The sequence below is a fragment of the Ictidomys tridecemlineatus genome, chromosome 5 (genome assembly GCF_052094955.1).
Source record: "Ictidomys tridecemlineatus isolate mIctTri1 chromosome 5, mIctTri1.hap1, whole genome shotgun sequence".
Lineage (NCBI taxonomy): Eukaryota > Metazoa > Chordata > Mammalia > Rodentia > Sciuridae > Ictidomys > Ictidomys tridecemlineatus.
This window is the reverse complement of record NC_135481.1, coordinates 29,874,429-29,894,355: the sequence shown is the minus strand read 5'-3', so window position 1 is coordinate 29,894,355 and position 19,927 is coordinate 29,874,429. Positions and strand designations below refer to the sequence as shown.

The 19,927-nt window shown below is 38.6% G+C and overlaps 1 protein-coding gene across 3 annotated transcripts in view; it reads left to right on the top strand.

The window, feature by feature from the left end:
• Window positions 1-17,730, top strand: part of Scg3 (secretogranin III) — a 38,001-nt gene extending 20,271 nt beyond the window's left edge. For 2 of the 3 annotated variants that reach the window (XM_005316572.4, XM_005316574.4), the window contains 4 exons: window positions 477-560; window positions 3,438-3,575; window positions 13,034-13,114; window positions 17,158-17,730. In XM_005316572.4, the coding sequence (XP_005316629.1) occupies window positions 477-560; window positions 3,438-3,575; window positions 13,034-13,114; window positions 17,158-17,276 (422 nt within the window). In that variant the 3' untranslated portion in view covers window positions 17,277-17,730. The remainder of the gene's footprint in view (window positions 1-476; window positions 561-3,437; window positions 3,576-13,033; window positions 13,115-17,157) is intronic. The other variant, XM_078049611.1, reaches the window with a different exon arrangement.
• Window positions 17,731-19,927: the final 2,197 nt, after the last annotated feature.

The following is a 19,927-nucleotide window of genomic DNA, read 5'->3' as shown; positions in this document are numbered from 1 at the left end:
ACCTAGACTGAGTCAAGTGTTCATCGAATCAGTCACTATCGATCAGGGTTATGAAGACCCGGGTTATCAGGATTGGGTTACCCAGTCACCACTGTAGACAAGATTTCTGAGATTGAGAGAATACTGGGTTTCCCAAGGGAAAATCTAGGTACAGTAACCACAAGGTATAATGTAGATCAAAACCACAGGTGTCTACTTTTGGTGTCAACCCCAGAAGTACTCTACTAGTAGCCCACAGAGATGCAGAAGAAACTTCTGCAATTAACTGAGTAGGAGGAACTTGAGAATCTCAAATGAAATGCCTTACATCCTGAGAATCTATGATTCTTGGGAATAAAATAAGGTCAAATCACCTTGCTAGCAACATTAATATTTTGGAATTGTTAGTGTGATATTTCTGGTGAGATTTAAACATTTTTAGTAAAACTTTGATATCATCGCTCAGGAAATTATATTTCTTCTCCTCCTTTCTCCAGAAAATTTGGATGAAACAATTGCTCTTCAGACCAAGAACAAGCTAGAAAAAAATGCTACTGACAATAAAAGCAAGCTTTTTCCAGGTAGGATATATTTTAAAATATTTTTCCTATTTTTTCCTATAATAACTTAGCTTTTAGAAGAATAATCCTTTTGCATGATAAATAATTTAATACATATCAGCACAGAATTACAGATTTCAAAAAGTTTTAAAATCTTAAATATAACCATAGAATTAAGTAAATATAACCTTGGGTATTTCGTGGCGCATCATGGCACAAAAATCTGATCTCAAAAAGCACTGAAAAGTAATGTAGGTCTTTACCAAAGATTCTCTGAGGTGGCTGGTGAAGAAGGAAAGATAGATACATCACAAAACTGAGCAATCCTTTCTAAAAGTCTCTTTTAGGTATCTTTTTTTCTTCCCAGATCACCACTTTTCCAAAATACTGTCCCTGGTCATCTACCCCCCACCCCACACACACACACTGTCCTTCTCTCCCAGATCTTCTCTCTCCTCTGGGAAGGTCTGGGCCTCTATGTAGTACGACTTTCCTTCCTTCTCAGTTACATAGTTCTATATCCTCCACCCACAACCCTCGTCAGCCCAGCAAACAAACACCATGGAGCTGAGCTGTGCAAAGAAGACTCCTTTCAAGGGAGGTGGATGGAGCAAAATGAGAAAGGACTGACAATTGCAAATTATTATACTTTAATATTGCCCCAATAGCAGAAACGACGTACATATTCTTTTTTTTTTAAGAGAGAGAGAATTTTTAATATTTTGTTGTTGTTGTTTTCGGCAGACACAACATCTTTGTTTTGTATGTGGTGCTGAGGGTCAAACCTGGGCCGCCCACATGCCAGGCGAGCACGCTACCGCTTGAGCCACATCCCCAGCCCAACGTACATATTCTTGATAGTATAATGTATGGCCCCTTAAGATGATTTTTTTTTTAATTTTAAAAGGAGAACTTTTGGTTGTTGTTTTGTTTGTAGCAGTGCTGGGGATTGAATCTGGGGCCTCATGCTTGCCATACAAGTAGTCTACCACAGAGCTACATCCCCAGCCCTTAAGCAGTTGTTTTGTTTTGTTTTGGGATTTGAACCCAGGGCCCAATGTCAAGCAATTTTTAATAAACTTTCTTAGAGACCAAAGCAAGGAACAAAATTATACCACAAATATGAAAAAATATACATTTTTATATAATGCAGTGCACAAGGGAATATTTCACCCAATACAAAAACCAATTTCTTCTTTCCTATAATAAAAATATTGGGTTAAAATAAGTTTGTTAGACAGCTTGAGTTTCCTGCTAGCTGTTTAAAAATTAATTAACTTATTTATTCTAATTTGTTATACATTTCAATTCATAGTACACAAATGGAGCACAATTTTTCATGTCTCTGGTTGTACACAAAGTAGACTTACACCATTCATGTCTTCATACATGTACTTAGGGGAATGATGTTCATCTCATTCCACTGTCTTTCCTATCCCCAAACTCCCTCTCTTACCCCTCTCTCCCCTTTGTCATATCCAAAGTTTCTCCATTCCTCCCATGCTCCACCCCTATCCCCATTATAGATTAGCATCTACTTATCAGAGAAAACATTCAGCCTTTTGTTTTTTGGCATTGGCTTATTCCACTTTGCATAATATTCTCCAACTCTATCCATATACCTGCAAATGCCATGATTTTATTCTTTTAGTGCTGAGTAACATTCCATTGTGTAAATATACCATAGTTTATTTATCCATTCATCTATTGAAAGGCATCTAGGTTGCTTCCACAATTTAGCTATTGTGAATTGAGCTGCTATGAATATTGATGTGGCTGTGTCATTGAAGTATGCTGTTTTTAAGTCCTTTGGGTATAGACTGAGGAGTGGGATAGCTGGGTCAAATGGTGGTTCCATTCCAAGTTTTCTAAGGAATCTCCATACTGCTTTCCAGATTGGTTGCACCAATTTGCAATCCCACCAGCAATGTATGAGTATGCCTTTTTTCCCACATCCTCGCCAACGTTTTTTGTTGTCTGTATTCTTGATAACTGCTATTCTGACTGGTGTGAGATGAAATCTTAGAGTAGTTTTGATTGTTAGTGATAATTGTTTTCCAGTGGTTACCTACAGGTTATAAGTTTCAGTTCAACACAGGATTGCTAGAAGGAATACAGCTACTTAATATAGTGAGAAGTGAGCAAATGTTACTCCATTTTGACAGCAAGATTCCAAATCTTTTCTTTACATTAGAATAGCCAGGGATAATGGAGCATGAAGAAAGGGTAAAAAGAGAGTTCTGCTTTATCCCCAAATCCTTGAGATTGGATAACTATAGTTATTCTCACTTGGAATCAAGACCACCAAATTCACTTTGGGACTTGGCATACCGCACTTGATCATCAACACTGATTAAAGTTTACTTTAATCAAATAAGGCTAAGAGTGTGGCTCAGTGATAGAGCATCTACCCAGCACGCATAAGGCCCTGGATTCCATTCCAGCACTGGGTGGGGGAAAGAAAAAGGACAAATAACTGGGCTGAGCTTAGTGGCACACAAATCCCAGCTACTTAGAGGTTGAAACAGGAGGATTGCTTGAACCTAGGAGTTCAAGGCCAGCTTAGGCAACAGAGTGAGATCCCATCTCTAGAAAATAAAATAATAATAATCTATCCTTTAGTGATATTGCAGCGTAAGGGAAAGAATGCTAAACTAGAATCTGGACAGCTAGAAGTGGGGGCCAGCTTTTTGTTAACTCAGTGGGTGATCTTAGGAATATCTCTTTCTCAGTTTCTTCTGTGAAGCGAGGTAGAGGGTTGAACTAGATAATCACCAAGATTCTTTTCAGCTCAAAAAAAAATCTAACCTCAAATTTCAATAAAGTTTATTTTTGCATTAGGAATTAATGCACGAATAGGAAATCATGCTGTAACAACAATGCCCAATCTGATTACAGTGCCATCAGAGAAGAGCCATGAAGAAACAGACAGTACCAAGGAGGAAGCCGCTAAGATGGAAAAGGAATATGGAACTTTGAAGGATTCCACAAAAGATGACAGCTCCAACCCAGGAGGAAAGACAGATGAACCAAAAGGTACAGAATTGACAGCCCTAGGTCGGCAATGAAATTGGGAAGCAAATTTCCTTAATTATTTAACAAGTGATTGCAACACAACAAACACCTTTAGGGACCTGGTAAAAACCACAAATCCAGCACATCGAATTTTCTTAAATAGCTTAAATATGTCTGTGCAATATAAAATTTACTTCTTCCCAGGATTTCATAAGCTTTTCCAGGTACCCAAAGAAAAAGATTCATTGAGTATATAGGTTCTAAGTTGTTGGTCCCCTGATTTGATTTCAGGTCAGAAAAGAATATGGACCTCGTTGTATAGTTCAATGGTCCAATTGCCTCCAAAACCCATATTTTTTATTACTAAGATTGAGCCTGGGATACTTTACCACTAAGCTACATCCCCAGCCATTTTTGTTTTGAGACAGGGTTTCACTAAGTTATTGAAGGTCTCACTCAGTTGCTAAGACTGGCCTCGAATTTGTAATCCTCCTGCCTCAGCCTCCCAAGTTGCTGAGATTACAGGCATGCACCACCATGCCCAGCTGGATCCCCTGTTTACAAAGTTATGTTGTTGCTTCATAGAAAATTTACATCCTTGTATCTCAGATACTCTTTTTCTGAAATCTTGTGTCTTTACCAGAAGCTGTGAACATGTGGTTCGAAACCTATCTTATCTTTTGGTCATTATGATACAGTGAACTCTTTGGTATAACTGGAACCCTATTTATGTCTTACCAATTTCTCATTAGTAGGTTCATGTAAAGGTTTTTTTCCCTGGGAGCTAACATAGCTAGGTTAGTGCTCTCTCTTGAGGCAGGGAGCTTGACACCTAGATAATTTATCATCTGAAACCACATCATTGGGCTCTTTTTTCACTGGTTATTTTGTATAACCATCATTGTCAATGAATGAATGAACTTTGCTTATTCCTTGCTGTGATATGATGTGAGACTACAAGGACTGGTCATACTCATGATATAGCTCTTAATTTTGAAGGGATTACTTGGTCCACTTACTTGTAAGTTCCCTACCCAGTCTCTCCTGCTTACACAAATAGACACACATTCACATTCATACTTGATAATAGACCCATACTTAACAATGCCTAAATATGATCTAGAAAAAGAAACTAGCTATATATTTAATACCTTGTAATTCAATAATAGCAAAAATGTACAAACTAATTCCCTTTTTTAAAATAACTACCTCTTTCATTAACACTTTATATTGCATTTTCCATTCCTGTAAGTTGTTGCGGTTGATGATAATGATGATGATGTGGAGATAGGTTAACTTGGGCAGTGGGATTCCCCTTCATTTCTCCTTTGTCTGCTTAGCATATCCTCTCTACTTTCTGACAACAGGGTATTATGGGCCCACTTCACACTTTCCTTTCACAAGACTTGAAACCAATTCCTGTTCAAGGAGTTCTAGTTCCTTCTTATATAAAAATATAGTTAGAGACTTGAACCTGGGTTTTATGGCTTCAAATATGTTGTGATAGGGCTGGGAATATAGCACAGTTGGTCGAGTGCTTGACTCACATCCCAAGGCCCTGAGTTCAATCCTTAGCATTATTTAAAAAAACAAACAAACAAAAAAAATGAATAAATATGTTGTGATAGTGGCCAGAGTTGCTACTGCTGCTTCTATTTCAGCTATTGGGGCCGTTTTAGAGACAGGCTGAAAAATTTTTTCTTCTTAATGTACAAGTTCATGTAGTTTTCCTAACTCATGAAGCTTTATATTACTGTAATCTAGCATGGATTTCATGAACCGTCACAATTTTCTTTTACATTGACAGGTGACATATCCACTCCAACTGTTTGGTAGTAGCCTTTGTGGAGAAAGGATATGAGTTTGCATGGGCTCAGTTAGAAAGACTTTGGGGATGATTAATTCATAACGTTTGTCATGGGCAAGGGAAAGCAGAACTGGTAATAGCTGTGCCATATTTGAGGACCCTGTATGTCCACTCTGGATGAGTGATAGCTTTTTATAAATTGTGGTGAAATATATATAAAATTTACTACCTTAACTACTTTTAAATCTACAGCACAGTGACAGTAAGTACATTTACATTATTGTGCTACCATGAACACTAAACATCTCCAGAACACTTTTTACCTCTCATCTCTCCTCCCCCAGCCTCTCACAACCATGATTCTACTTTCTTTCTGTATAAATTTGATTACCCTAGGTACCTCACATAAGTGGAATTATACAGTATACATCCTTTCTGTGACTGGCTTATTGAAATTAGCATAATATCATCAAGATTCATTCATGTTGTAGCATATCAGAACTTTCTTTCTTTTTAAGACTGAATAATACTCCGATGTATTGGATGTATATGCTGTATTTTATTTATCCATTCATTTGTCTATGGACCTTTGGGTGGTTTTTACCTTTTGAACAATGCTGCTATGAACATTGGTATACCAATATTTCCTTGAGGCCTTGCTATCAATTCTTTGGGATATATATCCAGAAGTGGAATTGTTGGATCATATGGCAATTCTACTTTTAATCTTTTGAGAAATCATCATACTGTTTACCATAATTGCCGTAACATTTTAAATTCTCACCAGCATGCACAGGGGTTCCAATTTCTCCACATCCTTACCAATACTTGCTATTTTCTGTGTGTTTTCCCCTGCTCCAGTTTAGGTTTTTATACTAATGGATGTGAGGCAGAGGATAAGTGGTGAACTCTTTTGAAAGATAGCTAACCAGGAAAAGGGTGGCTCATGGCCTGAGAGAGAACCAGCATACAGCATGACAGCTCTCCCCCAGCGGATAGTCAGTAGGCCTCAGTCACCCCCTGTGACAGCAAGCCATGCACAATGATTGTGTTTCACTAGAACACAGCAGAACATAGGTTAGGTCCTTCATCTTGCTGAGGCGAATGTTCAGTGCTTAAGATAATACCTTATATTACTATGCAAAGATTCCTAGGAATAGATGCTGACAGATCTCTTTGCTTTTTTTTTTTTTTTTAAGAAAACATATAAAAAGGGAATATACCAGAGATGATTCTTGGTGGCCCACTATTGCCCATACAGGATATAGGCCATGTCAGTCAGCTTTCTTATACTCTAACAAAATACCTAAGTTAACCAACTTATAAAGAGAGGATTATTTTGGCTCATAGTCCAAAATATGGTGAGGCAGTGCGTCTGGTTTGGAACACATAGTCCAGCAAAGCTGCATGCCTTATGGCCAGGAAGCAAAAGAGAATGAGGAAGGGGCTGGGGTCCCACAGTCCCCTCAGCACATGTCCCCAGTGATCTAGACAACTCCTACTAGGCCCTACCTCTGTAAATTTCTACAATCTCCCAATAGTGGCACCCTGGGAAACAAGTGTTCATCACATAGACCAAACCATATCAGTGTTTTTAGAAATTAATAGTAAGGAAATATTTCCCATTTTTGTTATGATTTCCATTAGAGAGAAATGGGGAGCAAGGAGGGTAAGCCCTATCATCTAGGGTTATTCTTTGTAATGGCTCTCCTGAAACATTAGGAAGAATATAGATACTTAAGGTTAAAATTAGCCTTCCACCCCATTATTTAGAATTAGGATTTATTCATACTACCTTGATCCCATTATTCCAATACAGTTTAGAAAAAACAAAACTGAGCTTATGCTCAGCTTATGCTCAACATTTTTTGGGGAAATATAATTAATCCCCCAAAGGACATACTAAGTTTTTTTTTTTAATCTTTGTACTTACAGTTGATTATTTGTGCTTTTTTCCAAGGGCTATTTTACTTCTCTGTCACAAAACCCAGAGAGACAACACCCATTATCTCTAGGCAGAAAAATAAAAGCATGCATAGGGTGAAGACAACGTTGTCTAGGTTTCCTGAGACATTTATCTGCAATAAATAAGCACTTATTCCATCTGCATGCCTGGCACTGTGTACAGGAAGCAGCTAGAGAGGGACCATAGAGGGACCATGCACCAGGCACAATGGCATATGCCTGTAATCCCAGTGACTTGTGAGGCTGCGGCAAGAGGATCACAAGTTCAAGGCTAGCCTCAGAAACTTAGCAAGACCCTATCTCCAAATAAAAAAATAAATAAATAAAAGGGCTGAAGATATGGCTCAGTGGTAAGGCACCTGTGGGTTCAATCCCAAATATCAAAATAAACAAAAAACAAAACAAAAACCCAATGCCTATCTTTGAAGACTTTAAAAAGGTTGTTAACAACCAAGGAATAGTTCTTACCCCATGTGTAGGAAAGTACAACATAGGCCATGTGAGCACACGCAGATCCCACTTACTGATGAGCCAGGCATGTGAAGAAGAGGCTCCCTTTAGGAAGGAAAGTTGGAGGGCATTACAGAATAGAACAAAGGATGAAATAATGGCCCAGCTAAAACCGCTTAAGAAAATAATTGTTAGCAGAACACGCTGGCAACAATATCTGTAGGGAGTTTGTTTTGGACTTGGGATGTGAGATGTTAGCCCATGTAACTGCAATCGATATTTATTAATCATGCCAAGTCTTGGACAGAGTCCCATGAGCAATATAACTAGGAATAACAACAACAGCCCCCTACATTTATGCCACACTTCAATCTACAGAACATGTCTACATGCATCTCAGTTGAAGTTTCATGTTAAAAAACAATTACCAATGATGAAAAATGACACACTCACCTTTGAATATAATTTTATTTAGTTAGACTAGATTCTTGCTTTCTACAGTGACTCACATTAGGGTTTTTTGTATTTGGTTTTTTTTACCAAGGATTGAACCCAGGGGTGGTCAACCACTGAGCCACATCCCCAGCCCTTTTTTTTTTTTTTCATTTTTTATTTTGAGACAGGGTCTCCCTAAGTTGCTGAGGCTAGCTTTAAACTTGCAATCCTCCTGCTTCAGCCTCCTGAACCACTGGGCCATAGTGCCCGGCAAAGATTTTTTTTAATGTTGATTTCTAAATCTTACAATTATTTGAATGACTCAATAATTATTTCTAGACTTAGAGCTATGCCAATAAAGTACAATGTATTCTAATTCCAACCACATTTATGAATTTGCTTAATTTTTCAAGCAAATTACCCTCTGGAGACTAAAGAAGATTAGAACTTTATTCCATTATCTAAATGTGGCTCTTTGCGCCAGTTGGATGCTTACTCACTGACTTCTCATGTATGAGTCACTGAAAATCTTTTTAAAAAATCATCCAAGGGATGAAATAAGCTTTATAACACCCATAAATTCATTGCAGGGCTATCATTTGTCAAGTTTATGGCTAGATAATAGGATTAGTTGGAGAAGGTGATCACTAAGATAACTTTCACCTAAATATCCTATCATCCCCATCTTTTTTACGTTAAGCCAGAAAAGTTAGCCTATTTAATTAATAAATTGACTAACTCATGTGAATGCTCTTGTGTTTTAAGCAACATAAGAAGAGACAATTCATGCCTCCATTCAAGTCCCAAGGCATTCTGCTACAAATGTCCAAAGACAGTCTACTCTTCTCTCCTGACGCACCAGGGGGGCTGAGAGCTCAGCACAGGCCTGAGAGTGGTCTCTCAAAAACAGCAAAGGAAAAGTTCTTCCCATATGTAGAAACCATGAATAGCCTTTTTCAAATCCACCCTTAATTAACAAATCAGTAAAGCAGTGCCCAGAAGATGAAATGACTTGCTCAGGATCTCATAGCCAGAGAGTGATGGAGCTGGGCCTTGAATCCTTGTCCCCACTCCCAGTCCAGTGCTCTTCAGTATTCCTCACTGCATCTTATGGGCAAGTAAAATGTCATCACTATGGAGAAGTTCCTGAATTGAATGACTTTGTGGCCCTTGTGGCATCAAAATTACCAATATTAGTTGTTTTGCTATTTATAGTAATTATAAATATAACTATAATAATATAATCTTACCATAATTTTAAACATCATATCAAACTTAATTTTTAAAAATACTCTTTTAAAAGATCTAATATCTTTAGTACATACTACATTCAATAGGCAAACCCTGTTGATTTCTATACCCCACCCCACCCCTGCCATCCTCCAGGGTTAGGAAGTGGTCAGGGCAGCCTATCAGAGTCAGGACAAACTCATGCATAAAAAGGGATATTTCTCTTACAGTGTTGAAAACCAGGACAGACAGAAAAGCAGGGCTGCCTCTTGACTCTGGCCCTCATCCCATCTGCTTCACCATATGTTTTAAGGCTTGCTCCATATTAACTCCGTCATGAGCTATTTTTTTCCAAATGAAGCTGAAATAAATTGGGGGGAAAAATAGCTTGGCTTTCCAAAGTGGACTCTCATGGGCTTTCAGTGCACACTGTGAAAATAAAAGATTTGCTTTACAACTCTGAGAAAAGAAAATGTAAATAGGAAACAGCTGTTTCTCTTCACGAGCAGAGGAACACCTGATTTCATGGCTGTTGTTACCAGTGCTTCAGTAAACATATGGAGATCCCAGTACGGGTGGCAGTGACTTCCAAACTTTGCCATACACTAGACTTACCTCAGGACTGATTACAAAATATGCTGATGCTTTTTCCCTACCTTTAGCTAGTTTGATTTAATTGATATGAGGAATAACCTGGACGTTAGGAATTTTAAAAGTGATTTTAATATGCAGCAGTTTGAGAGCCACTGCCTTTTTGGCTAGTTTGAAAACAACAGAAACTAAATCCTCCTAGTCCAAACTGTGGATTTGACCTAGCTCCACTCATTAGAGGCTCAAGATTCAGTCTGGCTCAAAACAAGTCTCTAGTGCTTACTGAGATGTGTCCCCTTGGGCATGTTACTTAACTTTCCTGAACTTAGTTTCTTCATGAACAAAATAGGAATAATACTTTTTACATAGAGTTCTATGATGTCTAGCACATTCGTGTTTCAGCTGTTTCTGATATACTTATTTAGATGAAAAAATGCATTAGATTTCAAGTCTTTCAAATAAACAATTCATTTTCTCTGGGGCAGAGAAGGAAGAAGAAAAGGAAAAAAGGAGACAGAAAAAGAGATCTATATTATTTATACTTTAAAAAAATATTATTGTGGGCTGTGGCTATAGCTCAGTGACAGAGTGCTTGCCTAGCATGTGTGAGGCAATGGGTTCGGTCCATAGCACCCCATAAAAATAAAAAACAAACAAAATTAAAGGCATTTAGTCCATTTACAACTACAAAAAGACAATTTAAAAAAATATTTCCCTAATTTATATTCCATGATCACTAAGCAATCTTCTAATTTGTTTTCTATGTCCTTTATCCACTTATTTGATAAATATTTATTGAGAATCTGATATGTATCAGGTTTTGTTCTAGGAATAAAGTACATCAGAAATTGAGATATTTCTTAGACAAAAAGACTTTTTTTTTTTTGTACTAGGGAGCGAACCCAGGGACACTTTACCACTAAACTACATCCCCAACCCTTTCTTTTTTAAACTTTTTATTTTGAGACAGAGTCTTGCTAAGCTGCTTAGGGCCTTGCTGATTTGCTAAGGCTGGCCTCAAACTCACAATCCTCCTGCCTCAGCCTCTCAAGTTGCTGGGATTACAGATGTGTCCCACTGAGCCCCACTCAACAATAAGAAAACAAATTATATGATATAGTAGAAGGCAATAAGTCCTATGGATAAAAATAAGCAAAAAAGAAGAAAGAGGAATAGGGTGTTCTATTTTAAATTACAGACATTGTCCTAATCCTATGTCATAACTCAGAAGGTATTAGTTTCTTAATAGATTGCACACTAGCTTTCTTTAAGCTGTAGTAAACTCATTCTCTGTTGTCGGTTGATAATATCAATATAGTGAATAAAATTTCTTGTATTCATTCATACTTCTTTTTAAAAACTCAACACCAGGGTTGGGATTGTGGCTCAGTGGTAGAGCGCTCACCTAGCACATGAGAGGCCCTGGATTTGATCCTCAGCACCACATAAAAATAAAATAAAAATGTTGTGTCCAATTACAACTTAAAAAAAAAAAAAAACTCAACACCACTTTATAGGTAATTGGTTCCTGAACAAAAGGCCACCTAACAGAATAATAGTGAGACCTTTATAACAAAGGGTCTTACGTTGGGTGCCCCCAAAACAGAGAGATACTGAGAGAAGAACCTGAGGTAGTGTAGTTGAATATTGGAAGGGGCTCCCAGGAGGCACCATCAGGAGCTGGGGCAGTTACATGAGACAGGGAAGGAAATGAAGTCGGTGTAGTGTGTTAATGAGTAGGCCTCAACCTGGGCCACAGGGGCTTGATCACACTAAGGATCCCTGGGAGACTGCCTGAGGTACAGGAAGCTTAGGAATGATGTACCAATCAGTTTATGAATACAAGAATGAATACAAGAAATTTTATTCACTATATTGATACCATCAATATAGTTTACCATCAGTTGAGGGCTGCTCTATTAATATATCTGAAAAGAAGGAGGCACCAGGCAGGGATTGTCTGCCATACTATGCTTGAACCTCATAATACTTTTTTACCTTCTTAAATTCAAAATTATAGTGCAGTATTTAAAAAGAGACTAAGCTGTGGTTTTCCCTTTTTCAAGTAAGCTTTCCACATCATTATATGTTATTGTACTTTAGATTGTGGGAAGAATGCTTAAAATTATTTAAAGAACAAGATTATTTTCAGGCAAACTCAAAAGTTTCAGAAACCCTAATTACCTAATGTGCTATCATTATCTCTTTATTAAAGCAAGTCCTATGTAGAAGACTAAATTTGATTTAAACTTTCTGCAAATAATAAATTTGCATTCTACACTACATGAAGATTTTTGAACCATGATGCAAAGAAAAGACTACAGATTCCAATTTTAACCCAAGGGCACTTAACCACTGAGCCACATCCCCAATCCTTTTTATTCTGTATTTGGAGACAAGGTCTCACTAAGTTGCTTAAGAGCTGAGGCTAGCCTTGAACTTGTGATCTTCCTGCCTCAGCCTCCCAAATATCTGGGATTACAGGTGTGTGCCACCATACCCAGCCTCTTTCTCTTGAGTTTTTATAGCTTCCTGCCCAGGATTGGGCAGAAGACTTGTAGAGATTTACACAAAGCCACACATTTGAACTTTTAACTGAGGTGATAGAGTCTTCAAGCATTTGCCACTCTTATTCACTCCTTGAGAATGACCTCAGTTTGAAAAAATCTGTCCCTAACCAGAAGTGACCCAATCTAACAGTAGTAGGGACCCATCTAACTAGAAAACAAAATCAAAACTCCTCTCTGCCTGGATATCTATCTGTACTTATTTGTGTGTGGGCGTAATGCTTACTCACTTGATCTGTCTCCTAACTCTTGTCTCACTTGATCTGCTTGACACACACATCTATACAAACATGCACACTGCCTAGCTAGGGACATCACCTTTCAATTGCTCCATAAGTCCAATATTTATGGTTTTGAACATTAGTATGGTCTTTTAAAAAAAAGAAACAGTGATGGTTTATGACTATTTGATATGATTCTTTTATCTTTTGCAGGGAAAACAGAAGCCTATTTGGAAGCCATTAGAAAAAATATTGAATGGTTGAAGAAACACGACAAAAAAGGAAATAAAGAAGGTAGGAATTCAGTGTGGTTGTACATTGCAAACTTCACCCATTTGCCAAAGGCTCTTGTTACATAATGATTCCTGCAATCAAATTAGTCTAAAGAATCAGTCCAAAAAGACGGCAGCTGCCTCTGAGATGACAAGAGGAACAGAACCTCACTTATCTTGTTATTCAAGGCATCTTCTTCTTTTTTACATTTGATTTTGAAAAATGTCAAGTGAAAGAAGAGTGATAATATAATGTATCCCCACATGTCCATCACCTATCTTCAATAAGGATGAATATTTTGCCAGTCTTGTTTCACCTCCCCCCTCACACACAGCTTGCTTTCTTTTCTGAGCACATACTGGGTGCTTCATACAGTCACTAAAGCAGCCTCTCACTTACATAAAACAAAACACACCCTGTTCTGAGTGCCAGACATTCAAAGGATGATCAGATGCAGCCCTCATACAACAAGGAGCTCACGGTGTCAGTGTGGCTATGGTGAACCCAAATAGGACTGTGGTAGATGGATGTTGGAGCACCAAAGGGGTGAGACAGTGGGGTGTGTCATCCCACCATGATAGAGCCAGCTGGGAGAAAGGACAGCAGGAAAGGCCGTGATGCAAAGGTAAGGAAGAATCCACTGAATGAGGAGAAATGGAGTGAGAAGGAACCCAGGGGCCAAGACATAAAGGAGTGAAACAGAAGGATCTATTTTGGGGATCAGAGCCATTTTTTTCCCCTGGACACTGGGTGTCTGTGGGGAGGAGCAGCAGCCAGGCTGGGAAGATGCTTGTACACTCTGCGAAGGAGGATAGCTTTAGCCAGGGGGGCCAAATTGGGTTAAAAAAAGAAATCCATCTGGTAGCAGTGTGGTTGCAATTGAAAAAATAAGACCCCAGAAGGCAGGAAAAAGATAAGGAGGCCAGGATCTGGAGCAGAAGTGATGGGTCTTTAAACCAAGGCAAAGCAAGGCAGAAGAAATAAAGAAATGAGCAACTTGAGAGCCATCTGGTTGCATTCCAAGTATCAAGCAAGAGCACCTGCAAAACAATGTTCCTCCAGTGAGTTGAGTGATGCTTCTCAAGCCGAGGCAGGAGGATCATGTGTTCAAAGCCAGCCTCAGTAACTTAGTGAGGCCCTGAGCAACTCAATGAGATCTTGCTTATAAATAAAATACAAAAAAAAAAAAAAAAACAACTGGAGATCAGTATAAATTATAAATTAAAGGTACATTAATTTGGAGCCTTTATGTCATTGTTTTCGCTGGGTCAACATATGCCTCAGATTCCTGACCATAACTAACATCATCCTGCAAGTCATCGTCCTGTTCCAGAAACGATCCATCCAGTGAAGCATGGAGATCTGATTCTTGTCCAAGGAAGGCCTTGTGAGTGAACTTCAGAGTGAGGGTATGAGAGTATTGGGTTTTAGGTTTTCTTTTGTCTCCTGAAGGAAGGATAATATGCTGTCTTAAAGACAAAGAAAGCTCTCACATGTCATTGTGGCTTGACTTGTGGCTACCTCTCAAGGCCTATGGAGACCTAGGTGCTGCAGCCGTGCAATGGCTGACGCTGTGTGAACCAGAGGACTTACCATTAGTTCTGATCTTTCTTAACCTCTCCTGGTGCCCTCTGTTTAGCAGGGACCTGGGCGACCTGAAACTCCTTTCCAAACTCAAGAAATGGAAGCCCATGTGGTGTGATAGAATGATGATAAAATCTTATACAGACTTACAAAAAAGAAAAAGTGTGCTTTAAAAAAGCAAACCACAAGCCAGTTGTGGTGGTGCATGCCTATAATCCGAGCAACTCAGGAGGCTGAGGCAAGAGGATTGCAAGTTCAAACCCAACCTTAGCAGTTTAGTGAGGCCCTAAGCAACTCCATGAGACTGACACTAATAAAAAATATAAAAAAGAGCTGGAGATGTGGCTTGGTGGTTAAGCGCCCTTGGGTTCAATCCCTGGTACCAAAAAAAAAAAAAAAAAAAAAAAGCAAACCATAGTCCTTATCTCTTTTGAGCCTTACAAGCTTAATTAAAACCTCTTTTAAAGTTAACAAGGTGGCGACTAGCTTATGTATTCCAAAAGTCAGCCAGGGAAGAGTTGGGATTGGATTCTAGGAGCCTGCGCCATGCTAGTTTTTCTGTTGCACACAATCAAACTATACCTAAAGATACAATTTTTCCTTCTCATAAGAAAGCAAAAGCCAGGCATAATGGCACATTCCTGTAGTTTCAGATGCTGATGGAACTGAGGTAGAAGGATCACTTGAGCTCACAAGTTCAAGACCAACCTAAGCAACATAGTGAGACCCTCATCTCAAAAAATACCAAAAAAGCCTGGTACAGTGATGCATACCCATAATCCTATCTATATGGAAGCTGAGGCAGGAAGATCACAAGTTCAAGGACAGCTTATACAATTTAACAAGATCTAGTCTCAAAAAAGAAGTTAAAAGGGCTGGGGATATAACCCAGTAGTAAAGCACCCTGGGATCAATCACTAGTACCAAAAAGGAAAAAGACAAAAAATATTTTCCTGTTTGTTCATTCAAATCACTGGGACCTTATCTGTCATCAAGAGTCTGCCTTTTGTCTCATTAAAAATATTAATAGTGCAAGTCATTCTGAATAGTCAGAATTAATGAACCAGGGATAAGCAAGAGGTGCTTCTCTGTGCTGAGTCGGGAATCCAGGAATCATCTCTGTGAGATACACACAAAATATATGTTTGCTTTCTACTTTCTGACTAAGAGAAAGAAAAAAGTTAAAAACAAGCATTTATTCAACATGTGCTTAATGTACCTATCAGAAGCTTTATCTTCAGTACTCAAGGTTTCAGAATGGTCAAAGCAATGACCACAGACTGACCTGGTTTCGGAACTTGGTTCTGCTGCTACCTGTGTAAGTACCTTCTGCTGTCAGCCCTGGTTCTTCATCTCTGAAATGAGCATGCTAATGCTTACCTCTTGGGGCTTTGTGAAGAACAGATATGAGGATGGTTGTAAAGTGCTCAGTGCTGGGTGTTTTCTAAATACATGCCCTAACCAGGAACAAAGGCCCTGTTTGCTGCGGAGGAAATGAGCTCTCAGCCTCAGGCTCACCTCCATGTAACACTTAGTATTTACAGAGAGGTCCTTCCTCTTCATTTTCCCTTCACACAGGTGTCTAAAGATGCCCAGGTTCAGGTTACATTCAGCCCAACTTAGGGTGGCTGTGCAGCTTCTGTGTTTTCATACCCCCCCCCATTTTTTCTCTCTCCCTTACAAACTGGTAGAAGGCAGGGTTTGGTCACTTATGATTATAACTATCTAATAAAATAATCAGGAAAGGTGTGGAGTTTTTTAAGTCTTCAGAAAAATGCCACAGGCAACCTTCTTACTTAGGGTCTCTTTGTGTTTTATGGATGAATTGATGTTTATACAGATTTTTTTTTCTTGCCATAAAGAGGTTACGGTTTGTCTTCTTGTTCCCCGAATATAATTTAAACAGCATGAAATAAACAAGGCAATTCTAAATTTGGAAAACAAAAATGTGGGTTGTCACATTAACAGGAATTTAACCTGATATAAATTCAGGAAGTCAGGACTCCTGGTTCTAACCATAATTTTGCTGCTTTTATGATCTTGGACAAAGCACTTTAGCTTCAGGACCTTGTTACCTCATGATGTTTCCTAGCCCAGCAGCACCAGGTTCTCCTAGGACATTGTTTAAAATGTAAAATTTGAGTTCTCACCCCAATCTGCTAAATATGAATCTGAAACTCTCCCAAGCGTCCCAGACGATTGGCTTATAAACATTGACATTTGTAAAGCCCTGGTCTGAATCTGTTGCTCTTTGGTCAAATGAGATGGTACTTTCCACTTGAACACTTCACAGGGTTGTGATAAAGAACAGATGAGATAATATGATACATATAAACATCATTTTAAACTGCAGAGCTCTGCCTGAATGTGAAAACAGATGATAATCTTGTTGTTACACAAAGTGCTTCTCAATGGTAATCACTGTAATGGGATTGGTCTCTCTTGATCTTTGCTCATGATACCTCAATAATATTTTCCAGACTATGACCTTTCGAAGATGAGGGACTTCATCAACCAACAAGCTGATGCTTATGTGGAGAAAGGCATCCTTGATAAAGAAGAAGCTGATGCCATCAAGCGCATCTACAGCAGCCTGTGAAAATGGCAAAAGATCCAGGAGTCTTTTGACTGTTCCAGAAAACATAATGTAGCTTAAAACACTTCTAATTCTGTGATTAATTTTTTTTACCCAAGAATTATTAGAAAGTGCTGAGTTTACAGTAGTTAACCTTTTAGAAATGGATAAAACATAGCTTTCTAGCCACAAAAACTATCTGAAAAGTAAAATTGTATGTAAGCTGAGATTTTGTACATAGAATTCTTATTTCTTCATAGATTTACATTTTATAATCAATGTTGCTCTAGAAAAGCCTCTCATGGACTGAATATAAAACTAAGACTTCTGTCTCACACACTTACACACACACCCTGAAGAATGAAGGGGGTTCTGTTGTCAGAGCATGATGGATCCCAAACCATCTTATTCTAAAATGTCATTTCCACTACAGTTTCCCAGTGGGCACTGAAATAAATTCACATTTCTGCAAACCCTCTATAGCTTGAAAGCCATCTGCTTCTTCAGTTGCTCTTTTTTAGGAGGCTGTTTACTAGGCCCAGTGGACAAAAAGGAACTTGAAAAATGGGTATAACATTTGCTGGATCTGCCCAACGAGGTGGTGTACACCTATAATTTCAGCTGTTTGGAAGGCTGAGGCAGGAGGGTCACTAGTTCAAGGCCAACCTGTTCAATTAAACAAGACCCTGTCTCAAAATTAAAAAAAAAAAAAAGGCTCAGCCCTGGGTTCAATCCCCAGTTTTGCAACAACAAAAAAATTTGTTGAATTTATTAACATTTTATCCCCACTCAGCATTTTCTGTGAGTTCTTAGACACTGAGTTTTCAGATAAAGGGGGATTACTTATGTGCTCTCCAAAAAGATAACAGAGGTTGTAAACAGTATAAAAGCATGTTTAAAATTTATACCAGATCTTGGTTATCTAAACTGGATTTCACCCAAGCAAGGTGGCTCAACAGAGAGCAAAGGACCAGGTAGAGTAGAAATAGAGATTGACAACCATTAATCTCTTAACCCTGTGAACTAAGTTAGAAGTGCTTCCCTGAAGGAAAAGTTTAGTGAATTTTAGGTTCCTGCAACTCCCCTTACCACAGACATGGCCCTGGAAACAAGCATACAGAGGCCAGGGCTCCTCTTAATAATGAGTCAGTGTTCCCAAAGAAGGCTTTGAAATGTATTATTCAGTGTAAATTAATTACATAAATATTTTTCTACTGTCAAAAATTAACCCAATGCTTTGTATATTATCAGCCACTATTTCAGATTGGCCTTCTGATGCCTGTATTGCTGTCTTGAGGATCCTACCAGTATTCTCCTTGCAGTGAGGACTGAGAAACTTACAGGACTTGGTTAAAGGCCGTTTTTCAGGAGTAGGAGACCAATGCATCCCTTCCCCATCTCTTCAGAGAGTTACAGAAGCAAACAAAAACCAAAGCCTGACAGACACACAAACTAAGCTGAGCATGTTCTAGAGAAGCCAGTACCCACTAGTGAGTAGGGAGAGGGAGCCTTTGCCCAAACTCCACTTGCAAAGCACAACTCAGACAGCTTTAATGAATCTTGGGATAACATGACCAGCTGCAGTCACGTCAAACAGGCTGCTTCTATATCAGACAATGAACTGGCTTGGACTAAACATTTTATCCATTTACTTTTCTATATGAATAAATATGTAATATTTTTAAAAATATGAAATTTATTTAGATTATTGTAATTTGCAAAGTAAAGTGATCTTCGTTAGCTCCCATTGATAACAATGACAAAAAGGGAAATCATTAGCTTTGTTTTTATAAATGAGGAAAGTGGTTCACCTAAGGAACAAAAAGACAAACTCATGTGGCCTGGATGATGAAGATGGACCTTAACAGGACATGGTTAAAGGCCAGGTTTCTTGTCTCTGTCCACTCTTTCATAGTGATTCTATACCAAGGTAGGGACTAAAGTACTCTAGACCTGTACAGCTCAACTATGGCCACAAAGTTGTTAGGAACTTGATATGACAGAATTTCCACCTGAAATTGCTAAAAGAGGCAAAAATAAAATAATGAAAAAAATTCAAGATTGTGGTCTTAATTTCAAATTTGAGTTTATATGTTTTGGATAGTATCTTTGGATTTATCTTTTGGATTACTCTTAAATTTCAGATTATTTTGTTAAATATCATAACTACATTTTTAAAAGTCCCTAGGCTTCCACAGAGGTTTGCTTGGGCTTTTTTACAGGCATTTTTGTCCCCCCCCCCTTTTTTTAGCTTTCTCTTTTTCCAACTAACTCCCTACAGTTCAGGTTGTAGTGGATACAAGGAAATGGCAAAGCATGATCAATAGAGCACCCTGTTGCAAAGATGCTATAATAGCATGAAGAAAAGAAAAAAAAGGTGGGGGGATAATGCATGTCAAGTTATAAACAAGAAATGAGCAAGTCAAGAGCAGACAGCGACTGCTTCCCATCAACGGGCTGCTGATCAGCCTCCAGGTTGGATACATGCAGTTCTGGTTCTGCAAGCTCTGCTGCACTGCCATCTAAAGGCACACGTTTCCTGTTCCATGGAAGATCTGGAGGAACAAAACAGGGAAGAAGAAAATAACAGAAAAAATAAGAAAGGGACAACAAAAGTCCCTTTTGGCTGGGTGCAGTGGCACACAACTGTAATTCCTGGGAGTCTGGGGCAAAAA